At 37.8% G+C, this 21,394-nt stretch overlaps 1 protein-coding gene across 1 annotated transcript in view; it reads left to right on the forward strand.

Moving 5' to 3' along the window:
- Nucleotides 1–21,394, forward strand: part of COG5 (component of oligomeric golgi complex 5) — a 187,616-nt gene that overhangs the window by 65,823 nt on the left and 100,399 nt on the right. The window contains exon 7 of the mRNA XM_085298128.1: nt 16,244–16,374. Coding sequence (XP_085154254.1) covers nt 16,244–16,374 — 131 coding nt within the window. The remainder of the gene's footprint in view (nt 1–16,243; nt 16,375–21,394) is intronic.

The raw sequence follows: 21,394 nt of genomic DNA on the forward strand, positions 1-21,394 counted from the left end.
AAATAATGATGAAATCATGTGAGYGCACTGTTGATGAGTCTCTGTTTTGTCAATTCTATTTTTAAGTATCACAGCATTACGTATCTTATTCTAGAAGCAATACATTTTTTTTGGTCCATTCAACTTTTTTGTATCAATTACTAGATATAATTGACTGAAAGATAATTATGTAATTCAACAAAGAAAATATATGCATGATTTATTTAATAACAGTTATTCATTAAATTAGATGTTATCACCTATCTGTTAACAAATCTTGCTTTTAATAACTTTTAAGACTTTTTTGAACCTCCCTTGGATGTGAATTTTTTTTAGGAAGTTCTTCTCCTTTTAGCATTTAACGGATTATTTTGAACTTTGCTACCAAAGACATTAAATTTTAATTTTGAGTATGTATTGCATTAGTAAATAATAAAAGTCGTATGTGTAATCAGTGGCATATTTGAATAGCTTTTGATTTTTAACTGTTCTAAAACAATAAAATAAATGTTATCGCTTCTCTTTTTGTACACCTAGATGTTTAATTGTATAAAGACATTTTAATGAAATCTTAATCTGTGGTTCTTCATATACATATATGCTTCCTAATTTTATCAAAATAAATGTGATTTTTTTTTTCGAAAAAATATCATGTCTGTATGCATGGAAGAACCCCAAGTAGTGATAAATCATAGTTTTCTTGTAGGTTACTGAAGAACTTGTACAGACARCATAAAAGGTATAGTCCCACAACTCTCTGAAGGCAGTCATGGAGTGTTTATTTTCTTTTGTTTTCTCTTTGAAGAGCAGCTATGCAGGGATGTTGTTAAAGTTCCCTTTCTCTTGTGAGCACACATGAACAAGGATTAGCAAGTTTGGAGGCTATAGGGCAGTTTGCATGGGGTAGGTTGGGAGGGATATGGCATTTCCCTTAGTTTGCTTGGATTCTGTTCTTACTTCAGATACAATGAGGTAGTATGCTAGGTGTTAAGGGCAAAATCCATCTGTAACTTCTTCAGCATATGCAAAAAAAGATAAAGATAGAGGATAGGTGTTAGAGCATCACCAAAGGTAACTACCCTCAGTCTCAGTGTCATGGTTAAATACTTTATATTTCTACTGGAAAGACTTTAGCATAGAAAAAAATATTGCATGATCTTAAATTCTGCAGTTATGTTCCAGGTGTCTGCAGAAGCACTGTAGATAGCACAACATTCACTTTATTTTCCCACCAAGTATCTGAAGTGCCTAATACCTGTGTGACTTACAGCATATGCAACATCTGTTGACTCTAAAGACAATAGAATCAAGTAAGTCTACAGTTAATTGCAGGAAGTTATTGATGATATGCCAAGGAAGAGGTGGGAGGAATTAAATATGCATTTATTAAAAATAAAAATTGTAGATCTCTTTAGGCACCAAGGGAGTTAACATAACTAATTTAAAGAAAATGCAGTCCTGCTTTTGCGGGAATGTTTTCCTGAAGGTGTAAGTATGAAGGGGGTGAATGGTGAGTGTTGAACAGAGGCAAGAGAGAAGAATATAAAAAGAAATATTTGTAGCTTAGATATATACAATAAAAAAGTAGAATCCCTCATTATCTAAGGGGCAAGCTTTTTCTCTTCCCCTTAATTTTCTTTTATAGTACTTTATCATTACAGAAGTACCTGCTGGCATTTACAAGTATGTGTTAGATGTGATCCATGTTCTCTCATTTATGAACTGATATTTTTGCATGCGTGTTTTAGAGTAAAAATAACAACTGAAAAAGATGCAAGATACATCTCACTGAAACTAAATATTGAAGTGCAGCTAGAAATGACAAACAATAATATGTCTGAAGATTTGTAGACTGTAAGGCTACAACTGTCCATATGCATACCTTTGTCCAGATATGTACATGTTCAAGAACTATAGTATTGATCATTAACATCATGGATTAAAACACACAAATGACTCCTCCTGCTGTCATTTGAGGGCATTGATTCAGCAAAGAATTAACCATTCTTGCYATCTCAGCAACTAGTGCAGTGTTTGAAAGAAGTTATTTTTGGCTGAGATTATTTGGAACAGATCTTCCAGTTTCCTTCCATTTCTTTGATCGTTGTCTAGATCTGTTGCAGCTCAGTAGTGTACTAATGGAAAGTGAAAATTGCAGCTTTATGTAATGCTGTATATTGAGAAATTCTACTTGGCTATTGAATAATAACATATTTAAAATATTTAAATCTGCCAAAATACTAATTCTTTTCAAAATAGTATGTAAATTTAGGTTATGTCTTTACATCCCTCCAGTCATCCCTCCCTGCATCCAAGCAAGCAGTATTTTGCTTGCTTTCATGGCTTTAGTCATGATGGTGACTTTAGATAAAAAGAGAGAGCTGAAGTCATATGCCTTAATTTGGATGAGTAGTTGTCTCTGTTCTGGAAAGAGATGGTATTCTTCAGCCACTCCAGCAAAATAGTTAGAGAGACATAATTCTTTTACACGAGTTTATGATGCAGTTGCAATATATTTTCAATGCAATTATCCCATGCAGAGAGGAGAATACATTTCTTTTCATTCTCTTTCATTTTATATATTGATGTGATGCTCCATTTCAGGGAAGGCTGATTATTGTATACCTGCTGGGATTTTAAKAAATATTTTCCTGGGATAGTTAAAGCCCTGACTGATGTCCACCTCCAATTTTTAATAAATGGGGGATGTTTTTTTCACTCCTTTGTTTTCCAGTTTTGGATGCTGCACTGAAATTTGAGCAGAAATGCTGCTTGCATTGATGATGAGCAAGCTATGTAAAGTCACCGATTTTGATGGAGGAAGGGGGAAATGTCAAGGTAGAAAGCAGATTATAGCGCTAAATTATAGATTAGTAAATCCAAACTATATAAACTGATGTGTAGCCTTTAGCAACTCCTATTCCTTCATTTTTTTCCTGTACTTTATTTTTGAGAATGTTATCATGCTCATCTCTCTGACTCCAGAAGTTTTGCTGTTTAGTAAWCCTCCATTTCTGCTTCATGTCTCTGCTGTTCCATATAATATCTTTTTGTCCCTCTTTCTCTTTCTGTCTTTTTCACATATGCTTTGCACATCGCTTTGCATCTGTGACTCTATRTAATCTGTTCACAATAGAAGTAGGACGACTAGATTTTTACTGGCAACACTCTATTTTTACTTGCTCCCAAAAAAGCCAAGGAAGAGAATTGAGTTGAAGAGGTATTATTGCTTTGTTTATTGCTTTGTTACAATAATAAATGTAATTTTGAACACCCATCTACATCCTTATATAAGCAGGGTCTAAATGAAACTTCAGTGAATTTGTCAAGGAGGAGCCTCGTTTTTCTCTGTTTATTGTTAATGCAGAAGTCTCTTAATTATCAGAATAAAATATAATTTTTGTAAATAATGTAGATGGTTTATTTGCTTTTATGATCATGAATTTGCTTCATGTTGTGAATGCTGTTGCAGACATTGTACTTGTAATTTATAGATGTTTACTGTGTTCTGATGTTAATATTTTTCTTTTGAATGTTTTCTGATTTCCAGGATATAGCCCAGATATTTAGGGTGGAGTTGTTTTCAGCTGCATCCAAAACATTTCATCCAAATACTGATGATAAATGACATGATTGATACGGTTCTTTAGGAACATCTCATCATAGAGAATTTAGGAAAATGCAACTTTGGTAGCTATCAAGGAAGTTTCTCTGATCAGCTTCTTTTGAGGAAAGACTTAAGATGCTTGAGGTGATTTTTAGAGTTCTAGGTCTTAGAATATTTCACACTTCAACAATTTCAATGTTAGACTGTTTCAGTAAAATCTAAATGTGCATATTCATGCAGGTTAGTATCCTCCATGGATGAGGTATATAGCACCACATGTGGTATTCAGAATTTCCCTTGCTGTAGATTGTGTCTGTTGCCTCTTGTCCTATCCCTGTGCACACTGGAGAAGCATCTGGCTCCATCTTCTCTCTAACCACCTGTTAAGTAGTGGAAGACAGCAATCAGATTTCTCATTAATCTTCTGTTTTGTAGGTTAACGAACCTGGCACTCTCATCATCTCCTCGAACTTGTGTACTTGAGTCCCCTCATCCTCTTGGTGATTCAGTGTTGGACTTGGTCTAGTTTGTCACTATCTTTCTTGTGCTGAGAGGCTCAGAACACAGATGCAGTCTTATAGGTGCCAAATAAATGGGCCTAATTGCTTCACTCAACCCAATGGCTGCACTCTTGCTGTGACAGTCCAATACGCGGTTGACTTGCTTTGCTGCAAGGGCATACTGCTCTCATATGTTCATCTTGTTGTCCATTTGGTCCTTCTCTGCAAAGCTGCTTTCTAGCTAGTGGACACCCAGCATGTGCTAGCGTCCATTCCATATGCATTTTCTGCATTTTCTTTTGTTGAACCTCAGGAAATTTCTGTCTGCCTGTTTCTCTGGGTTGTTGAGATCCTTCTGATTGGCAGCCTTATCCTCCAGGGAATTGAGCACTTACCCCAATTGCTGTCACCCATTAAATTACTGAGGGTTAATGTTATCCAGCACCCGGGTTATTAATGACAATGTTAACAGTGTCAGCCCCAGTACTGACCAGCCACCAGACAGATGTACAGTCAGTGCCTACTTTTGAGCCTTACAGTCCAGCCAGTTGATGAAACAGTATGTGGAAAAACAGCAAGTAGCAGAGATTCAGCAAGGTTGTGAGTTTGTATGCAGTAGGCAGAAAAAAAAAGATCTGATGGTAGTGGTGGTGGTTGTGGGGAGAACTTGAAAGAATTCAACTCTTACTTTAGGCCTAAATGAATGTGGGAGTAGTGAGGTATAACTTGTGATTAGACCTAAGTAATGTTTGTCTTGGTATGTTAAGCTATTTTCTGAATCATGGCATTTTCACAGGAATGTCTCCAAAATATGGTGCTCATTGTTAAGTCAGTGATGATGATAAAAATAGATAGCAAAGTCATTTCCATCAATTCCAGATCCTGCCTGCCATCTGATTTCCAGCCCTGAGAATAGTAGGAATTAACTCTTCCATCAAGACAATTTAAACAGCAGCTTTAAAATAATGTTAAAAATAGATAATCAGTCTTCCTCGCTACTCCTCCAGTACCATTCTTATCAACTTTGGATGTATTTTTGAGCTTATGCGTGCAGTCTGCAGAGAAACAGCGAGCTTTCTTTTTAACTAGGATTGGTCATAGATGATTATTACAGCAGTACAAAATATTTTAACACAAAACAAATTCTTCAATAATCAGCAACAATCATTTTGAGGAAATAGAAACAATCCCAGGTTCAGTATGGCAATCTATTTCTTCTTTCTCAAATCTGCCTGAAAATTTTCTCTTTGTTCTACGATGCCAGAAAAGGTTCACTACTTTCATATCTAGGTGACCTCTAATGTTAGAGGGGTCAGTTCATAGCTTTCTCCTAAAGTGAAGCATTAGTCAGGTAAGAAAATACAATGCAGATGACAGGACTCTGTTCTGCAGTATGAAATAAATTGCTTGTGTTTAAATTAGCAATTCAAGTTATGCTTTCTGAATTGTTTATTTTTTTACCAGTTTGTTTTTTCTATGTTGCCCTGCTTTCTTTAAAACTTACTACACTTGGCATGTGATTGACAGGAAAAGCTGAGAAGTATGTTTGCTTTGTTTTTATTTTTATGCCTCCTTCCACTAAGGATACCTATGAAAAGCTGTCCTTGGTTGTCTCATCTACTTTATTTCTTTTTCTGGACATGTTCAGCATGAGCATGTAATGTGCTGTCTGAGAGTGCAGACAGCAATACAGTGCAACCAGCCCTATTCAGTTTGTAGCTCCAGCAATACAGTTTTGCTTCCTTTAATGTTGCTCAAAATGCTAAAAAATTAAACTTTATTTATTACTTGTATGAATAGTATATCTTTTACAAATGTAGGAATTTGTTAAATAAAGACCAGTTTTCATATGAATTTAAGCATGTTGTAGTGACAGAGAGATGTTTTCTTCTCAGATGTTTCTCTGAGGATAGGAAAGGTTGTAGGAATTTTTTCCTTTAGAAGAGGGAAGGAAAGATGGCAGGAATTTTGTAAGCATCAAGCATTTTAGTAAAATAAAGCCCCTTTAGAAATGAATTCATAATCTCTGCACAAAAAAATTTTAAAACTAAACTTTTAAGAAGAAACTGAATCTAAAAAGTGTTATACTTACAAAATGAAGTTTCAGCTAACTATAATTGATAGAAAATACTTAGGAGAATGCTATTCTAGCACTTAGGCTACCAAGAGAAACAATACGACTCGTTCTCTTTTAGCTCTCCCAGTGTGTTGCCAAACACGTTTCTCTTCTATACTCTTAATTTCCCTTAATTTATAGATACATAGTATTTTTATGTACAATATGCTATATATTTTATGTGCATGTATACACACGCATGTGCACACACACAGAAAACAGTAACAGTCTTGTTTTGAAAAATTTACAAGGCACCACCACTGATGGAGGTTTTTTAAGAATAAACATTTCTTCTGGAGAGCTCATCATGGAAGGTGGTTGTCAGATAYTGTTTCGTGGTGGTTGTGAGTGGAATCCCTTTTGCCTGGTTTAAATGCTTAATTTGAGACTTGCTTCAGCAAGTCTGAGGTACATGTGTGGGGCAATCAGTGCAGGCTCTGGGGAGATTCGGTCAGACTGTAACAGATAACAGGAAAAGGTTGTCTTCTGAGCCTTCAGCTTCTGCTTTGGAAGACCTGTCAMTGTGCCTGATCTTGGCATTCCCCTCCTGCTCTCTGCGTGAATTGTACTGGAAATTTAAGTGCCGCCAAGGAACAAACCACTATACTTCAAGTTATGATGTCTGCCTATTCCATGTAGAGAATAAAAATGTAATATAAACTATTAGGTTTCTTCACCAAAGGGTGAGCCTTCTGTTTCTGCTGAGATGTTGGGATCTAAGGCTGCATTCTAGGGCTGTTTGTGTTCCTTGCACGGGTTAAAACAGACATAGTATATCCAGTCAGGCCCAGCTTCCTGGCTTGTGAGCTCGGATGCTGCGGAGGCAAACAGGCTGCTGTCCTTCCTTTTCAATAGCTGGTGCCCTACCTAACGTTCATGTTAGGAGCACGGCAGCTTCCATGCTGGAGAAGAGGGGTGGCCCATGTACGTTAGTAAATTACTTTGAGTTACTTGTGAAGCAGATGGAAAAAAGTTGAAATTAGGCCCCAGCAGTTTTAACAAATTTATCTACTCACTTGGCCTTTGTGCCAGTAGCAGGGCTCTGCTGTAGCACCAAAGGCTGAATTTTTAATGCTCCTTTAAGAAAAGGATTGTTATTACTGAATATTTCTCCCTTGTAGAAGAGATTTCTATGTGCTTTTACAATGTCCAGTACCTTTTAATTTTGTGTAACAGACATAAAACCTTGCAAATAGCAAGGTTTAAATTCAGTTCATGAGCATCGTCAGCCAATTTACGTATGGGCTTTTCCCCACGGAAAGGGAAAGTTGAGGCTGTAACACCCTGACTTGTCCCTGCCTGTGGGTTCCTGCTCTCTCTTACCCCAGCAGTGGCGCTTGTGCCTGTGGTGTGAACAGGCTAAGACAAAACCTTTAGCCGAAAACGAGCTTGACCAGAAGAGCTCTCCTGGGCCCTAAAGCTGTTGCAGGTTGGGGTGGAGTGAAAGAAGAGGAGGGCGGGATAGGGGCCTGGAGGCAGAAATGTGAGAACGCTTCCGCTCGAGGCAGAGTGCTGCGCTTACGGGGAATRCTGCCATCGCGGTGTCACTCCTTCTTCACAACCCTTATTCTTAATATGCTGCTTTTAACGGGCCCTTTCGGCCAGTTCGTTCCGATTGGGATGTTACCTCTCAACTTCTGCATACCTAAATCCCAGCAGAACTCTTAGATAYCATTTGAAACTGTTGACTTTTTGTTCTTTATATTAGCAGTTTGTTCCAAAACGATAACCTTTGGTAGTTTCTTCTTCTTTATTACRAAAGAACAGCCCTAAGGTACAGATATTGCCAATATCTGCAGCTAATATTGCAGAAGCAAAATAAAACAAATGAAAAAAAAAACCCTTAGTCCTCCTCAAATATCCCCCCCCCCACACACACACATTAGAACTTCAGGAATGTCTTAATCTCCTTTAAAATGTTCCCCCTATATCTCCGGTGAAACATCCCTTAATTTGTCRTTGAATTCTTGCCACTTTGCATTAGTGGTTTTGCCGATCTTAAGTATTTTCTCCTTGGGATCCACTTTAGCTCTTCTCRTTTCCTCCTGGAAGTTTGCTGTAACTTTGTGCTTTTCGTTACTAGCTTCGTGGAGGTTGCATTTCAAAGCACGGAAGGATTTCTCTTCTGACTGAAGTAGCCTCTCAAGTGCCACTCTGTAATCACATTAGTTTATCACTGGCTGTCCTGCTTTCCTCTCTGCTAGTGCACCTGATTGCCCTCAGTAGACCACTGTTGATTCTCTAGTTTCTAGCAAAGGCTCAAAGTCATCTCAGTCTTAGTAGAGAATATCATATAATTCATGTGGAGCTCATAGGAATGCCAGCTCTGTAATCGTCTCTTAAAAAAAATTTGAGACTTACAGTTTTAATTCAGTTTTTCCCATCTCAGCTGCATTACATATTATCACAGAGCAGCATTCAAGATCAAAAACTGAAACCATAGTACAGAACTATTACAAGTTGTTATGTCACTTAGATTAAAAAACAGAAAATTGCTCAGTGTATTGTTTTTCTACATGACGTGCTGTGTATAGATATTGGATTTATCTCTGTTAAACTCCTCTTACATAACTATCTGGGAAATGTTGGTTTAGAAAATACATTATTAAGCAGCATCTTTGCTGGTAGATTAGAAAAGCTGTTTAGATTTAGTAAACCAAGAAAATTTGGAATGGTGATGACAAGCTTTTTCCTTTAAGAGATTAAAAAAAAATTCTAACCCTTTCCCAGGCAGAAGTAGATTATAAATGTCACTAACTCCTAGGGCTCAGTGTATTTTGCTGCAGCCTATAATATTTTTGTTCAAGGAAAGGAATCAGCAGGCAATCTGTATTTTAAGTCCCTAAAAAGTCATTGCCAGCTGTGCTTTCCAAGCTTAATGAGGTGTGATAGTTAGAAGGGAAGTGGTACGAACATCCTATGGGAGAGTTAAAGATTTCTCTTTATTCTTATGAACCTGTGCAGCGAGGTAGGCTCAGCGGGGGAACGGGAGGTAGAGGAGCGGCTGCAGGACGCTGGCTCCCTCCTCCTTCCCGCGCCTGGCRCAGGACGCCCTTCCCCGTGCTGACGGGAGGGCAACGCACCGGCCACCTCTCGGCCCTCGTGCCGGGGCTGTCTCCTGCCTTGGCACCCATTCTTCATAAATGTGTTTATGTCTTAATTAATTTTAAGCGCAAGTCTCAATTTTCCCAAAGTTAACTAAGATSTTATGCATTTGTTAATCTATTAAGACAGACTTGGCAGTTATAAGTACTATGCTCATGGAATCTGCTACAGTTAATATTGATTTTACTCTAGTGCTTTAACGCAAAGGGCAGGAGGAGTGAGGAAATCCTGTTATCCCTGTTTTACTGCTGGAGAACTAAGATGTGAGTGATTGACTAGCTCTAAATTACAGAGGAAAAAGCTGACAAGTTTCAAACTGAACCCCAGACCCTGTCCCTAGCTGGAAGACATGTCCTTGTCTCTGCTTAGTTCCTGAGAAGCAGTCACGAGTATCTCATAGCATGTAGCACCCTGACTTCTCTGATCATGGCTGTAAAGTTATCAATGGACTGTACATAAAGAGAATCATGGTCCCTACGCAACAAAAAATGATCGAAAGGCCCATGTCCTGCGTGTGTCACAGGTTCTGCTCTTATACAGGAATGGCAGGAAAGCACTTGCAGATGTTCTTCCTGTAGATGTACCATCCTTTTGAAACTGCTTTTTCTTTTTCTTTTGAAAACTTGGAGTATGATTGCTAGGACTTTCTTGCTAGTTAGAACAGTATTAAAGCATCTATAGCAGGAGATCTAGCCATTGAACCCACAGAAAGGTCCTCTGTTTTGAAGTCCTATTGAAATGCCTCGTCCTAAAATAGTTTGTTAGGATTACAGGAGATTTGAAGGKAAGTTGGAGGTTTTGGCAGTGAGCAGGAGGTGACTGCCACTCTGAGGGACAGGGTGGGGGGATTTGGAGAAGCCAAAGCCTTTACATAGCCTTTACGTTCCTTTCTTAAAGCCATTGGAAGGATGAACTTTTCCGCACTTGAATGGCTTATTTGAGATAAAATACAGTAGGAAGAAACAATATCTTTTTTGTTTGTTCTTTTCCACAGATTTCTTTGTGGATTTAGGAGATCAGTCCATATTTTATTTTTGTTTTATYTGGACAATTTCGAGTTATGGGAATATGGTATTATGATCTAAGTGAGCTCTACAGCAGATTTGTATTTCTGGATTATGTAAAGCTCTGGTGATATTTGTACCTTTTTTATCCCATGTTGCCAAGAAATATCTTCAAAGTTTATTATTTCAGAAAATTTAATCTGCGGGTAATTCTTTGCACTTTTTTATAGTGTCAGCAGGGAGGGTGGGGTCAGAAAATTAGTCTTTGCATTCAAGACGCTGGTTGATTGAAGTCAGTAATTGAAGTTAGTGGGAGTTTAATATTAGTTTTAATAGGTTCATATGTAAGGCCACCTTCAGATAATGTAGCTTAGTTACAGTAAAAAAATGCTGTGAAGTAACTTGGGTAAGAGGAGCTGCAGCAGCCTCTAGCAAAAGCAGGTTTGTAAGCACCCGTGTGTGTAAGGCTTCATTAATAGCCTCTACAGCATGAACTGTTCTTTCCTGCTGTTCAGCTGTCCATTGACCTCTCTGATCAATTTTTAAACAAATGCATACAGACGAAAGCATTTGCAGGGCTATTTTTAGTAGCCTATTTGACATACAGTATTGTTAAGAGAGTTATTTCATTTATGTCTTCCTAAGCTTTATGGAATACTTCTCTGAACTTTTTGTTTCAGTTTGTAATGCAGATATTTTCATATGCAGGAAGAGGGAAATTTTTCTCTGCCTACCTGTGAAGTGACTTACCTGGAATTTTGTGTTTATTAACATGCATGTGGTTTATAAAGCTAATTTGATGCTTATATTCATTTGTTAAGAACAAAAATAACTCACTACTGAAGTGAAATGTTATTTGGCAAAGATTTAAAAGTTCTGTTAGCTTAGTAGAAAAGCTTAGGAATTTGAATCTGTGGTTTAATAAACTAATTGAAAGGACACAAAGATGGTAACTTTATATGGAGGTCATAGTGGGCTGGGTATAAATTGAAATAGAGGAATATTGTTCTGTGAAGGAAGTGTGTAATTCTGGGTGAAATGCTTTGGCCATTATTTTGTTATCTTTATTGATTATTTTTCTTTCAAAAGAAGCAGTGGAAGGCTTGTTCCATGCTTGATTGAGCAAAATGTGTAAATAAAAGCAGGCCTATATTGTCTTGGAGATGAGCAGTAGTGTCAAGGTCTAGGCTACTGGAATGGGGAACTGGGCAGATTTCAGTCTAGAAAGATATTTTGAAAAAGACATTGTCTAGCCTTGAAGGTTCTTCAGCTTTACTGGGTACCTTCTTAGCCTGCTTTTACAATTCCCTGAGGACCTAATTTGAGGCACCCAGGCATGTTTAGAAGTGTCCCAATTGATAAAGTTAATCATCCAGGTCCCACCTAACTTCTGTTGTAATTCCGAGTGTTAAAGGAGAAGTTTGTCTGTCCTTGGAGGAGCCTGAAAAAATAGGAGTTTTCAGAACTTGCTTTCCGTATTCCAAGCTCAAGAGCAGTTCATCCCAAGGAGAAAGAAATTCAGCAAAAGGGGCAGGAGATCTGCATGGATGAGCAAGGAGCTTCTGGCAAAACTCAAACAAAGGAAGAAAGTACACAGCATGTGGAAAAGGGGACAGGCCACTTGGGAAGATTATAATAATGTTGTCAGGGATGTGACAAGAAGGGCTAAGGCCCATTTGGAATTAAATCTGGCAAGGGATGTCAAGGACAACAAGAGGGGCTTCTTCAAATACATCAGTAGCAAGAGGAAGAATAGGGAGAATGTGGGCCTGCTACTGAATGGGGTAAGGAACCCTGGTAACAAAAGATACAGAGAAGAGTTACTGAATGCCTCCTTTGCTTCAGTCTTTACTGCAAGGCCAGCCCTCCGGAATCCCATAGCCTGGAGATGAGAGGGAAAATCTGGAGAAAGGAAGACTTTCCTTTGGTCAAGGATTGGGTTAGAGATCTGGGCAGACTTGACATCCACAAATCCATGGGCCCCGATGGGATGCACCCATTGGTGCTGAGGGAGCTGGTGGACATTGTTGCCAGGCTGCTCTCCATCATCTTTGAAAGATTGTGCAGAACTGGAGAGGTGCCTGAGGACTGAAAGAAAGCCATTGTCACTGCAGCCTTCAAAAAGGGCAAGAAGGAGGACCCAGGGAACTACAGGCTGGTCAGCCCCACCTCCATCCCTGGAAGGGTGATAGAACAGCTCATCCTGGATGTCATCTCCAGACATATGGAGGAAAAGAAGGTGATGAGGAGTAGTCAGTGTGGATTCACCAAGGGGAAATCCTGTTTAACCAACTTGATAGCCTTCTATGATGGAATGACCAGCTGGGTAGATGARGGGAGAGCAGTGGACGTTGTGTACCTTGACTTCAGCAAGGCTTTTGACACTGTCTCCCATAACATCTTCATTGGTGAGCTCAGGAAGTGTGGGTTAGATGAGTGGACAGTGAGGTGGATTGAGAACTGGCTGAGAGGCAGAGCTCAGAGGGTCGTCATCAGTGGCATGGAGTCTAGTTGGAGGCCTGTGGGTAGTGGTGTTCCCCAGGGCTCAGAACTGGGTCCCATCCTATTCATCAGTGACCTGGATGAAGGGACAGAGTGCCTCCTCAGCGAATTTCCTGATGATACCAAGCTGGGAGGAGTGGCTGACACACCTGAGGGAGGTGATCCTGCCCCTCTACTCAGCCCTGATGAGGCTTCATCTGGAGTACTGTGTCCAATTCTGGCCTGAAATGGAGACATGGAGCTCCTGGAAAGTGTCTGGTGTAGGGCTATGAAGGTTATCAGGAGAACTGGAGCATCTCTCTTATGAGGAACAGCTGCGAGAGCTGGGCCTGTTTAGCCTTGAGAAGAKAAGACTGTAGGGGAATCTCAGCAATGTGTTTAAGTGTCTGAAGGGAGAGTGTCAAGGGGATGGGGACAAACTCTTTTCAGTTGTCTCATGCAACAGGACAAAAGGCARTGGGCAAAAACTGAACCACAGGAAGTTCCGTCTGAATGTGAGAAGGAATTTCTTCACTGAGTGTGACAGAGCCCTGGCACAGGTTGCCCAGAGAGGTTGTGGAGTCTCCTTCTCTGGAGATACTCAAAGCCTGCCTGGATGCAACCCTGTCTACCATGCTCTAGGTGACCCTGCTTGAGCAGAGCGGTTGGATTAGCTGATCTCCAGAGGTCCCTTCCAACCTCAACCATTCTGTGATTCTGTGATTCTAGGAATGTGGATTTGAGAGTGCTGGCCTTAGTTGGTTTGATTTAAGAAAATGTGCAGTGGTTGTGAGTGTACTTGTATAATCTTTGAATGATTTGAGTTCTAGCTCAATCTAAACTCTAGGTCTTCAGGCAAGCACTAAAATGACTAAGTACTCGACTGGTTTCTGACCAACGTGTCAACAAGCTTGGTGATAAATTACTGTACCAGAAAGCTATTCCAGTTCAACTTTATTATTTTTTTGTTGCTTAGGTAAGGGAATGCAAATCTGATCCCTGGTTTTCATATCAGATCAGCTATCTACATTGTGTGCTTGGCATTTCCAGTGAACCTACTTAAAATTGTATCCTGCTCAGATGAAGAAGACTCTAGAACTAGGCTCACATCACCAAAATTATTTTGGAAAAAGTTAATTCTCATTTTTAAGAATTATACTGTGAATATACCTAATTTAACAGTTTTAGCTCTATGAACATATTCTATTTGTGGCTTGTATTTAGATTTACAGYTTTTTTGTATAATTATGTAGTCTAGAGAAAGCTGACATCCTTGATATGCCATTTTTTAAACTACTTTTAAAAAATGATTTGCTTATATTATTACTCTGCTAAGTGCCAGCATGAGGAAACCTAATTTTCAGATTAATTTGTAAACATTGGTTTTGAATGAAGGAAGTGAAAGTATTGTTAGCTATTTAGGGCTTTCACATGTATTCTTTCACATGCCCCTGGAAATTAAATGTTTGTTTGTAAGTGGAGAGAAAATAAGAGCTTTCAACATCTATTATCACTAGATTTGCTTGGAGGAAAAATATATTGTATTTGCACTGTAGACAGATATGGGAATAAGAGATAACCTGACTTCAGATACCATATAAACAAATAACGAGAACATACTGTGCTGTAAGAGATAAACAGATGTGAGAATAAAAGGAAATAGTGGGTTAGCATAATCTGTGCAGCAACTGCTGACCACAGCACACACAGACCTTCATATAATTGAAAAAAAAATGCAGGCATTAAAAGAAACTTTTAGAAGGCACTTGAAGAAGGTAATGGGTTAGTTTTAGTCTTTCACTGAAGAAATGACAAATTTATTAGGGATATAGTTAAAAGATAATTTAACACTGTTGTGTTTTAGGCAGGGACCTCTCCAGTCAAACTGAAGGTGGATTAGGAGAATGTTGTTAGTACTTCCATCCATGAGGAGTGGAAGAGGGATGTACATCTGAGGTGGGTTTAGGYAGAACCTGTGAATTTGTCTTAGGAAGAAGTGTGCTTTAGAGGATGCATATTCAGCCTGTGCTTTGAAAATTTTGGAGTATGTCTCTGCATTGAGTGCTTTGATGCTTTTTATCTAGGGGGGATCTCAGCAGGTGGGCACAGTGTACTTCTAATTCAGGTGTGCTGTGATGCTGGGCTGGAAGCTGCTGTGTATACTGGTCATATTTAACATGAGGAAAATAATGTTTAGGAAGATTTTATTGAAAGTTATAAGGTTTGGTCTATTCGGAGTCTCTTACCACTGTAGTTGTATGTTTCTATAACAAGCAGACTCATTTTTAGAATTTCCAAACTTGAAGATCTTTTGTGAGAGGGTTTGGGATCCTCCTGTTTGCTTTTCTATTTTCTGTTACAGAACTACTCAGAGAAACCTCACATTAGTCAAGGCTCTAGCCTACATGAGTAACGTCGCTGTGCTTCATCCACGTGATTCCTCAGTTACTGTGAATTTTTGCATTTGTAGCTTAAGTTTGTATTTTGAGCTCCAGTGTAAATAATTCACATGAAAACATGCCTCATCTGTTTTTTAGCTAGCACTTTGTAGCAGTGCTGTGCAGAGAAGACTGGTTCAGTATTTCTCTRGTTTTAAGATGTAAAAACTAAGGCACAGAACTGAGAATTGTCTTGCTCTTGGTGCCTAAGCAGCATAGTGGTGACCAAAGAAAAGAAAACAAGAAAGCAAAGACTTCATAACCTCTAGGCCATGCTAGTTCCTGGTAAGGATTGAACAGGTTTTCTGTTTTAGCAGTCATCRTAACGTAGGTGTGAGGTTTGCGTTTTGTTTCTTTTTGTATTTTCAGTTATTTTGTTGTTCTTAGACTCTTCCTTTGTTTCTTTTTTATATTCTAATTCAATACTCAAAATTTGAATAATAGATAAAGACACGATAATAGAATAACTCWTGCAGAACTAATTTTTAAGAATTTTTTCACAATTTCATCAACAGACCATTCCAGCTGTGGCTCTTAAAAATCAATTCTGCTATCATCTATGACATACAGACTAGGAAACCTAAACTGTTCGAAGAGTATGGAATTTCTGACACTAGAGATGCTTATTCAAGCATGTATTTACAGAAATTTAGGCATACAGTTAATCCTTCAGGACAAGGAGATGACTTTTTGCATATTCCCGCCCTGTCTTTTATGATTCTGGGATTTCTAGAATTCACAGAATACAGATCTTCAGAAATGTTTGGGTCTAGAGAAATGCTWTGAGCTAAATTCAGTGTATTTAATATACATGTTTTCTTGAGTAATAATCTTTTGATTTTCAGTTTATCTGGTATAAACTGAATGTATGTACTTTGACGTATACTATTGTCAAGTGTGGTATGTGAAAATGCCCCTTGGAACCTTGGAACTGTAACTCCTAAATGTTTTAGCATGTTTAATATGTTCCATTATCATATGTTATGCTTATCAATGTTTTATTGCTTTTACAGATTACCTTTCCCAAGGAATAGATCTCTCTGGAATAGAAGTAATTGAAAATGACCTGCTTTTTATTGCGAGAGCTCGGCTTGAAGTGGAAAATCAAGCTAAAAGATTACTTGAGCAAGGTGTGGAAACTCAGGTAAAATAAGCTTTCTTTTTTCTTCCTTTCCAAAGTGAAGAGTAAAAAGTGCTCTGAGACTAAATTCCTTTCTTTGATGCAGCATTGTCTAATCGAGATCAAACATGAAAAGCATCTTACTCATATGTGGAATTCACACACACAAATGAACATCCYTAGAAACTGACAAAGCCAGCTCTGYGCAAGAGATTTGTTTTAAAATCTTGCAGAATCTGATGCTGAAAATATGGGAGAAAGCATGTGCAAATGTGAAGAGTTTAGCACTAAACACTGTAATAAAAGCTTGATGATTGATAGGATTTTGCATTAAACATGGTATACCATGTTGATAATATTGCCAATCTTCATAGAGAAATCTGAAAAATGTAGTGCTTAAAATTGTAAGGAGCTTGCTAAATTTCAGCTGTGCAGTGCTATAATGAAATGATTTGGAAGAATTCCTGTGAAAACTTTAATGGGCGTTTTACATTTTGAGGTAGACATTCTCTATAGGGCAAATCAACATGAACATGCCTAATTACATTAATCTAAATGTATACTACATGCATTCATACTAAGTGTAATTATCTACATTTTGAACTGCCTGGCTATGTATATTTATTAACTATTTGGAATAYCATTTGTACTGTCTTTCCTTTTTAAATTCATATTCTTTTATGTATACTTTTTAAGGTTTTTTTAATACATTTTTTAAATCCCTGGAAAAATCTAGTGCAAGTCTGTAATCAAATTCTATTTCTAAATTAGAAAACAAGGATTAGAACAAACCATTTATATGTTGTTTGTGTTGCCAAAGATTTAACTTATTTATAAGGCAATATAGAACATACAGCAAATGGAAAATCTCTTCATTAAATTAGTTTGGTTAGCCAACTGAGCATTAAAAAGATCAGTCTGGCTCACACTTTTATTTAAACATCTGATTTTAAGTAACTTTCTTCTTTAAAAAGTAATGATTGTGATAAATGCAATTGGCTGATGGCAAAATGGTAGGAAGAAAACACCTCATTTTTTACTTAATTAGTATTCAAATGCTGAAAACTGCTGGCTGTTTGAGCGTGTTAGTGTGTGTTGTGTTTGGGCTTGTTACAAGCCACCAAACTATGTTATGTTAAAGAAAAACCGAATGAAGACAGAGCTCAAGAAGAAACAAGTAGACATTTATTTTATGTGTAGCAAAAGTCTTTATCAGAGTGTATTCATTCTAGTTTTTCATGTCAGATTTGGCGTTCTCTGATAATTTGCTCTTCATATTAACTACTGAAACAGAACTGACAAATAAACCCTGGGGAAATCAATCCCACTCCACTTGAAAAATTGACAGATTTATTAGGTGTTCCAGGCTGTATCCAGGTAATCATGAGATTATTAAAGTATATGCCTGTTGTGCTTTAGCCAGAGGCTTGTTTCCAGGCAAAYGGAGAATCGTTTGGAAGAACATTATTACTGCGTACTTGTGTCAGAAGTGGGGATATTTCAACGAAGCAATGTYGGTTATGCTTCACAGATTTGATGTTGGATATGCTTCATAGTTTTAATGCTGGAAAAAATAGAATACTTTAGAAAATATGCACGTGAACATTGCCCCAAGAAATCTAGAATTTGAAATACAAATAGCAGATACTGTGTCTTTTATGATTCTTGTTATTGTAGCTGTGTATTGTAGTGACAAGCTTATTCACATTTATACCTTTGAAGCACTGAGATTTCGCATAGTAAGACTCAGGATCTTCATCTCTTCTTTTGTATTTTGTATTACAGAACTCCTTAGATAGGCTATCTCTCTGCTAATACTTATTCTGATAGCCAAGCCTGTACTGTTGAGAATAGTAGCTCTGTATTTTGTTCAGGTAGTTCTTCAGTTATTTGATATATGTATTTGCCATTGTAGTTTCAGTTTCCACCTTTATTTTGATCTTCTATGCAAATAATACATGAAATAAGTTGCCTGCCTAACGATGAGCTCTGTCTCTAGATTTCAGTTAGCACTTGTCAGCTGTGCTGAAAAGGAGGAGGTTGGTGTAACACCTGTATTTTACAGTATTTCAGTGTCCACCTGGAAGAGATGCAAAAAGTGAAAATACTTAAAAAAAAAAAAAAAAGTAATACCATAAGTATCTCCTTCTAAGCCTAACTTCGTTAAAATGGCTGCTCTAGAATTCTCTTTTCAAGGAGATGGTGTTTTAAGTTACTCTGACAAGAACAGTGCTAACAAGTTGGAATTGCTCCTTTTAACGTCGTAGGTAACTAGAAGCTATCTTTGTTTTGATTATTTATTTAATGATGTATGAATTACGTCCTAATGAGCTGTGCCTGGATTTCTCACAATAACCAACAGCAGTAGCACATGAAAGTAGATACTTAGCTATACTTAGATGGTACACTGTGTTTTTCTCTGCATGAAGTTTCAAATTTTTATTGCATGTCCATCATGGTAGCATTTGTGTATTTTTCAGGAGGGATGTAATCTCTCTCCTTCATCCCTGTTCCCTTGAAAGTGTGAGGTTGTTAGCCATTGACTACTTCAGAATTTTAGACTTCCACTCAGGCTGGTAACTTCAGAGCTGCCGCTTTGGCATAAACTAGAAGTGTCTATCAGCGTACCTAGACTTAACAGCTATTCATAGAGCTGCCAGCCACAGTTGTCTTCCTAAACCTTTTGGAAAATGTCAGCCTTCTTTGTTCTTGGTGACMAAGATAACACTGGTAATAGCAAATCCTTTCAAGTAGGGCTACCAGTGGCTACTGCCAGGTTTTTTTGCCATGGATGCTTTGTCACCTTCTCTTAGTGTATGTTACTACATRCACAGTTAATGATATGTAATGACCCATAGGTTAGTATCAAGGAAATAGGTAAATTCAAAACCCATCCTTACTGTCTACTCCTAAACTTCTTAGTAGCTTAGTAGCTTTTCTTTAGGCTGTAAGCAGGTTAATAGCCGATAATACAGGAAGCATGAGAGCCTGATTTAACAAAGGTACATCAACAGCTTTATAAACGCTGCCCGTCTCTGAGAGAGACACAGGTGTCTTCTGCTAACAAAGAGTACATGTTCATTTTGCAAACTTGAAGCATCACCAGCATTTTTTGGGCTTGCAGGATGAAGCCATGGCAGAGGAAACTAGACTTGCCCTTGACATTGCTTTGTTCAACARCAGTATATTTTGTAAAGCAGATCCAAATAATAACAAATTACTTGAAGCAAGAGAAATTCTGTATCAGGAAAACAAACTAAGTGTACCCAAGCTGAGTTCCATGTCAAACAGTTTTGCCAGACATGGTGTTTTGGCTGTTATAAAGAAGAGGAAAAACTTCTTTACAACTTAGCACAGGGTTCATGTTGCCATGCTTAGTATGAGTCTTCCATCTTAGAGCCAGGGATGCCCGAGCTTAGTATCCTCAGCTAATGAGAAGGTTGGTAGTATTAGGGGCCAGGTCATGTGCATGTGCAGGAGGAGGTGTATTTCCATCTCCACTATCTCCACTCAGTGAGCTAAGCTCACTGCTTTACCTGTGGTTGTCAGTCTCCTTTGAGTAAGAGATTTATTTTTGCATGCCGRTAGTGGTATGCATTCCATGGGTTGAGAATCTGTGCCTTAACTCTCTTGCTTTGACTCTGTTGATATAAACTCTGGTAATTTGTGAGAATGTAGACAGTAAGGACTATGGTATCATCCAAGATGGGTAAGATATAATGTATCCATTTACGACAAACAAGACATAGTGCGAAGATGAGAGTGGAACTCAGAATTCCTTAATCATGCACCTTAAACACAGTTTGTCCTTCTATGTGGTGCAAAAAGGAGATCTTTTGTATCTTTGACCACAGATTTAAAAAAAAAAATCCTCGTTTGTTTCCTTTTTTAATCTACCGATGTCTGGATGTCTTTCTTARAGAAGATTTTAGGTGAATTGTGATGCTTGTTCTTCTGTTCCGTTATTTAAGATGGAGATGAGCTTATTTTTCTGCCTGCCTTGTAGGTAGAGAAAGTTAAGTTCACTGGTAAAAGAGAAGTGTTCTGTGATCATGTAGTGGAGTTTCTTAATCATGTTGGAAAAAGCAAAAAATAAGTGTAAACTCAATAACTATCTTTCTGTCAAAATTAAATTTAAATTGTTTCTACAGTTTAATACATAGATTTTATTTTCAAAATGGAGAGCTTTACTAATAGCTTCACAAAGTAGAGAAGGAAGAAAACTAACAAAAAAATTCTTCACTCTGCTTCTGCAAGAGGTTCAACTGCTGTATTCATGTACACAGGATAAATATGCAAACAATGTAGACTGGACAGGAATGCCTGACTAGTTAACTTCCATGGGAGCATCTGTATACAGTTCTCGCAGTGAACGTATTTGGGGGTATTTTTGATTTTCATATTGTAATTCAGCTGAATAGAATTTGTTTTGAAAATTTTTCTGTTTTATGTGCTTCRTCATACTGAACTCCTCCAAGTTGTATCATCTCTAATACAACACTACAATGTTTTATTTTTTACATTAAAAACTGTTAACTAGATGTGTATTTATAATTGTTCTTCACTGGTACAGCTTAGCACTTAAGAACAAGTGATTGATGAGGGAAATAYCTATATTATTAACCATAGACTAGCCATAGACTTAGCACTGCTAAGTGCTACAAAAGTGCTTTTGCAGCATTGACTAATCTGTAATCTTGATTTTCTAATTTTGAATCTTGCATACTTAAACCAAATGATATATTTTATTGAAACATCTTCTTTTGTAAATTAGCATATGGTATTTTAACTTGTTCCTTTGATTTAAGTATGCTTGCTGGTTTTTCCTCTTCAGATATCAATGGTCTGTTTTTCAGTTGCACCCTTCATGTTGGTTACTGATTCTGTGGAAGAAGTGTTTGACTATGGAACAAAGTCTAACAGCGCAGTAGCATGACGCATGGTGCACTCCAGAGCTGTGCTGTGGACCCCTTACTTTTGTGTCTGGGTCTTTTAGTTCAGGACATGTTATATTGCCTGTACTGATATACTGTGATAGTCAAAA

This window comes from Rhea americana, unplaced genomic scaffold (assembly GCF_003343005.1).
Source record: "Rhea americana isolate MKP2758 unplaced genomic scaffold, rheAme1 scaffold_1, whole genome shotgun sequence".
Taxonomy (NCBI): domain Eukaryota; kingdom Metazoa; phylum Chordata; class Aves; order Rheiformes; family Rheidae; genus Rhea; species Rhea americana.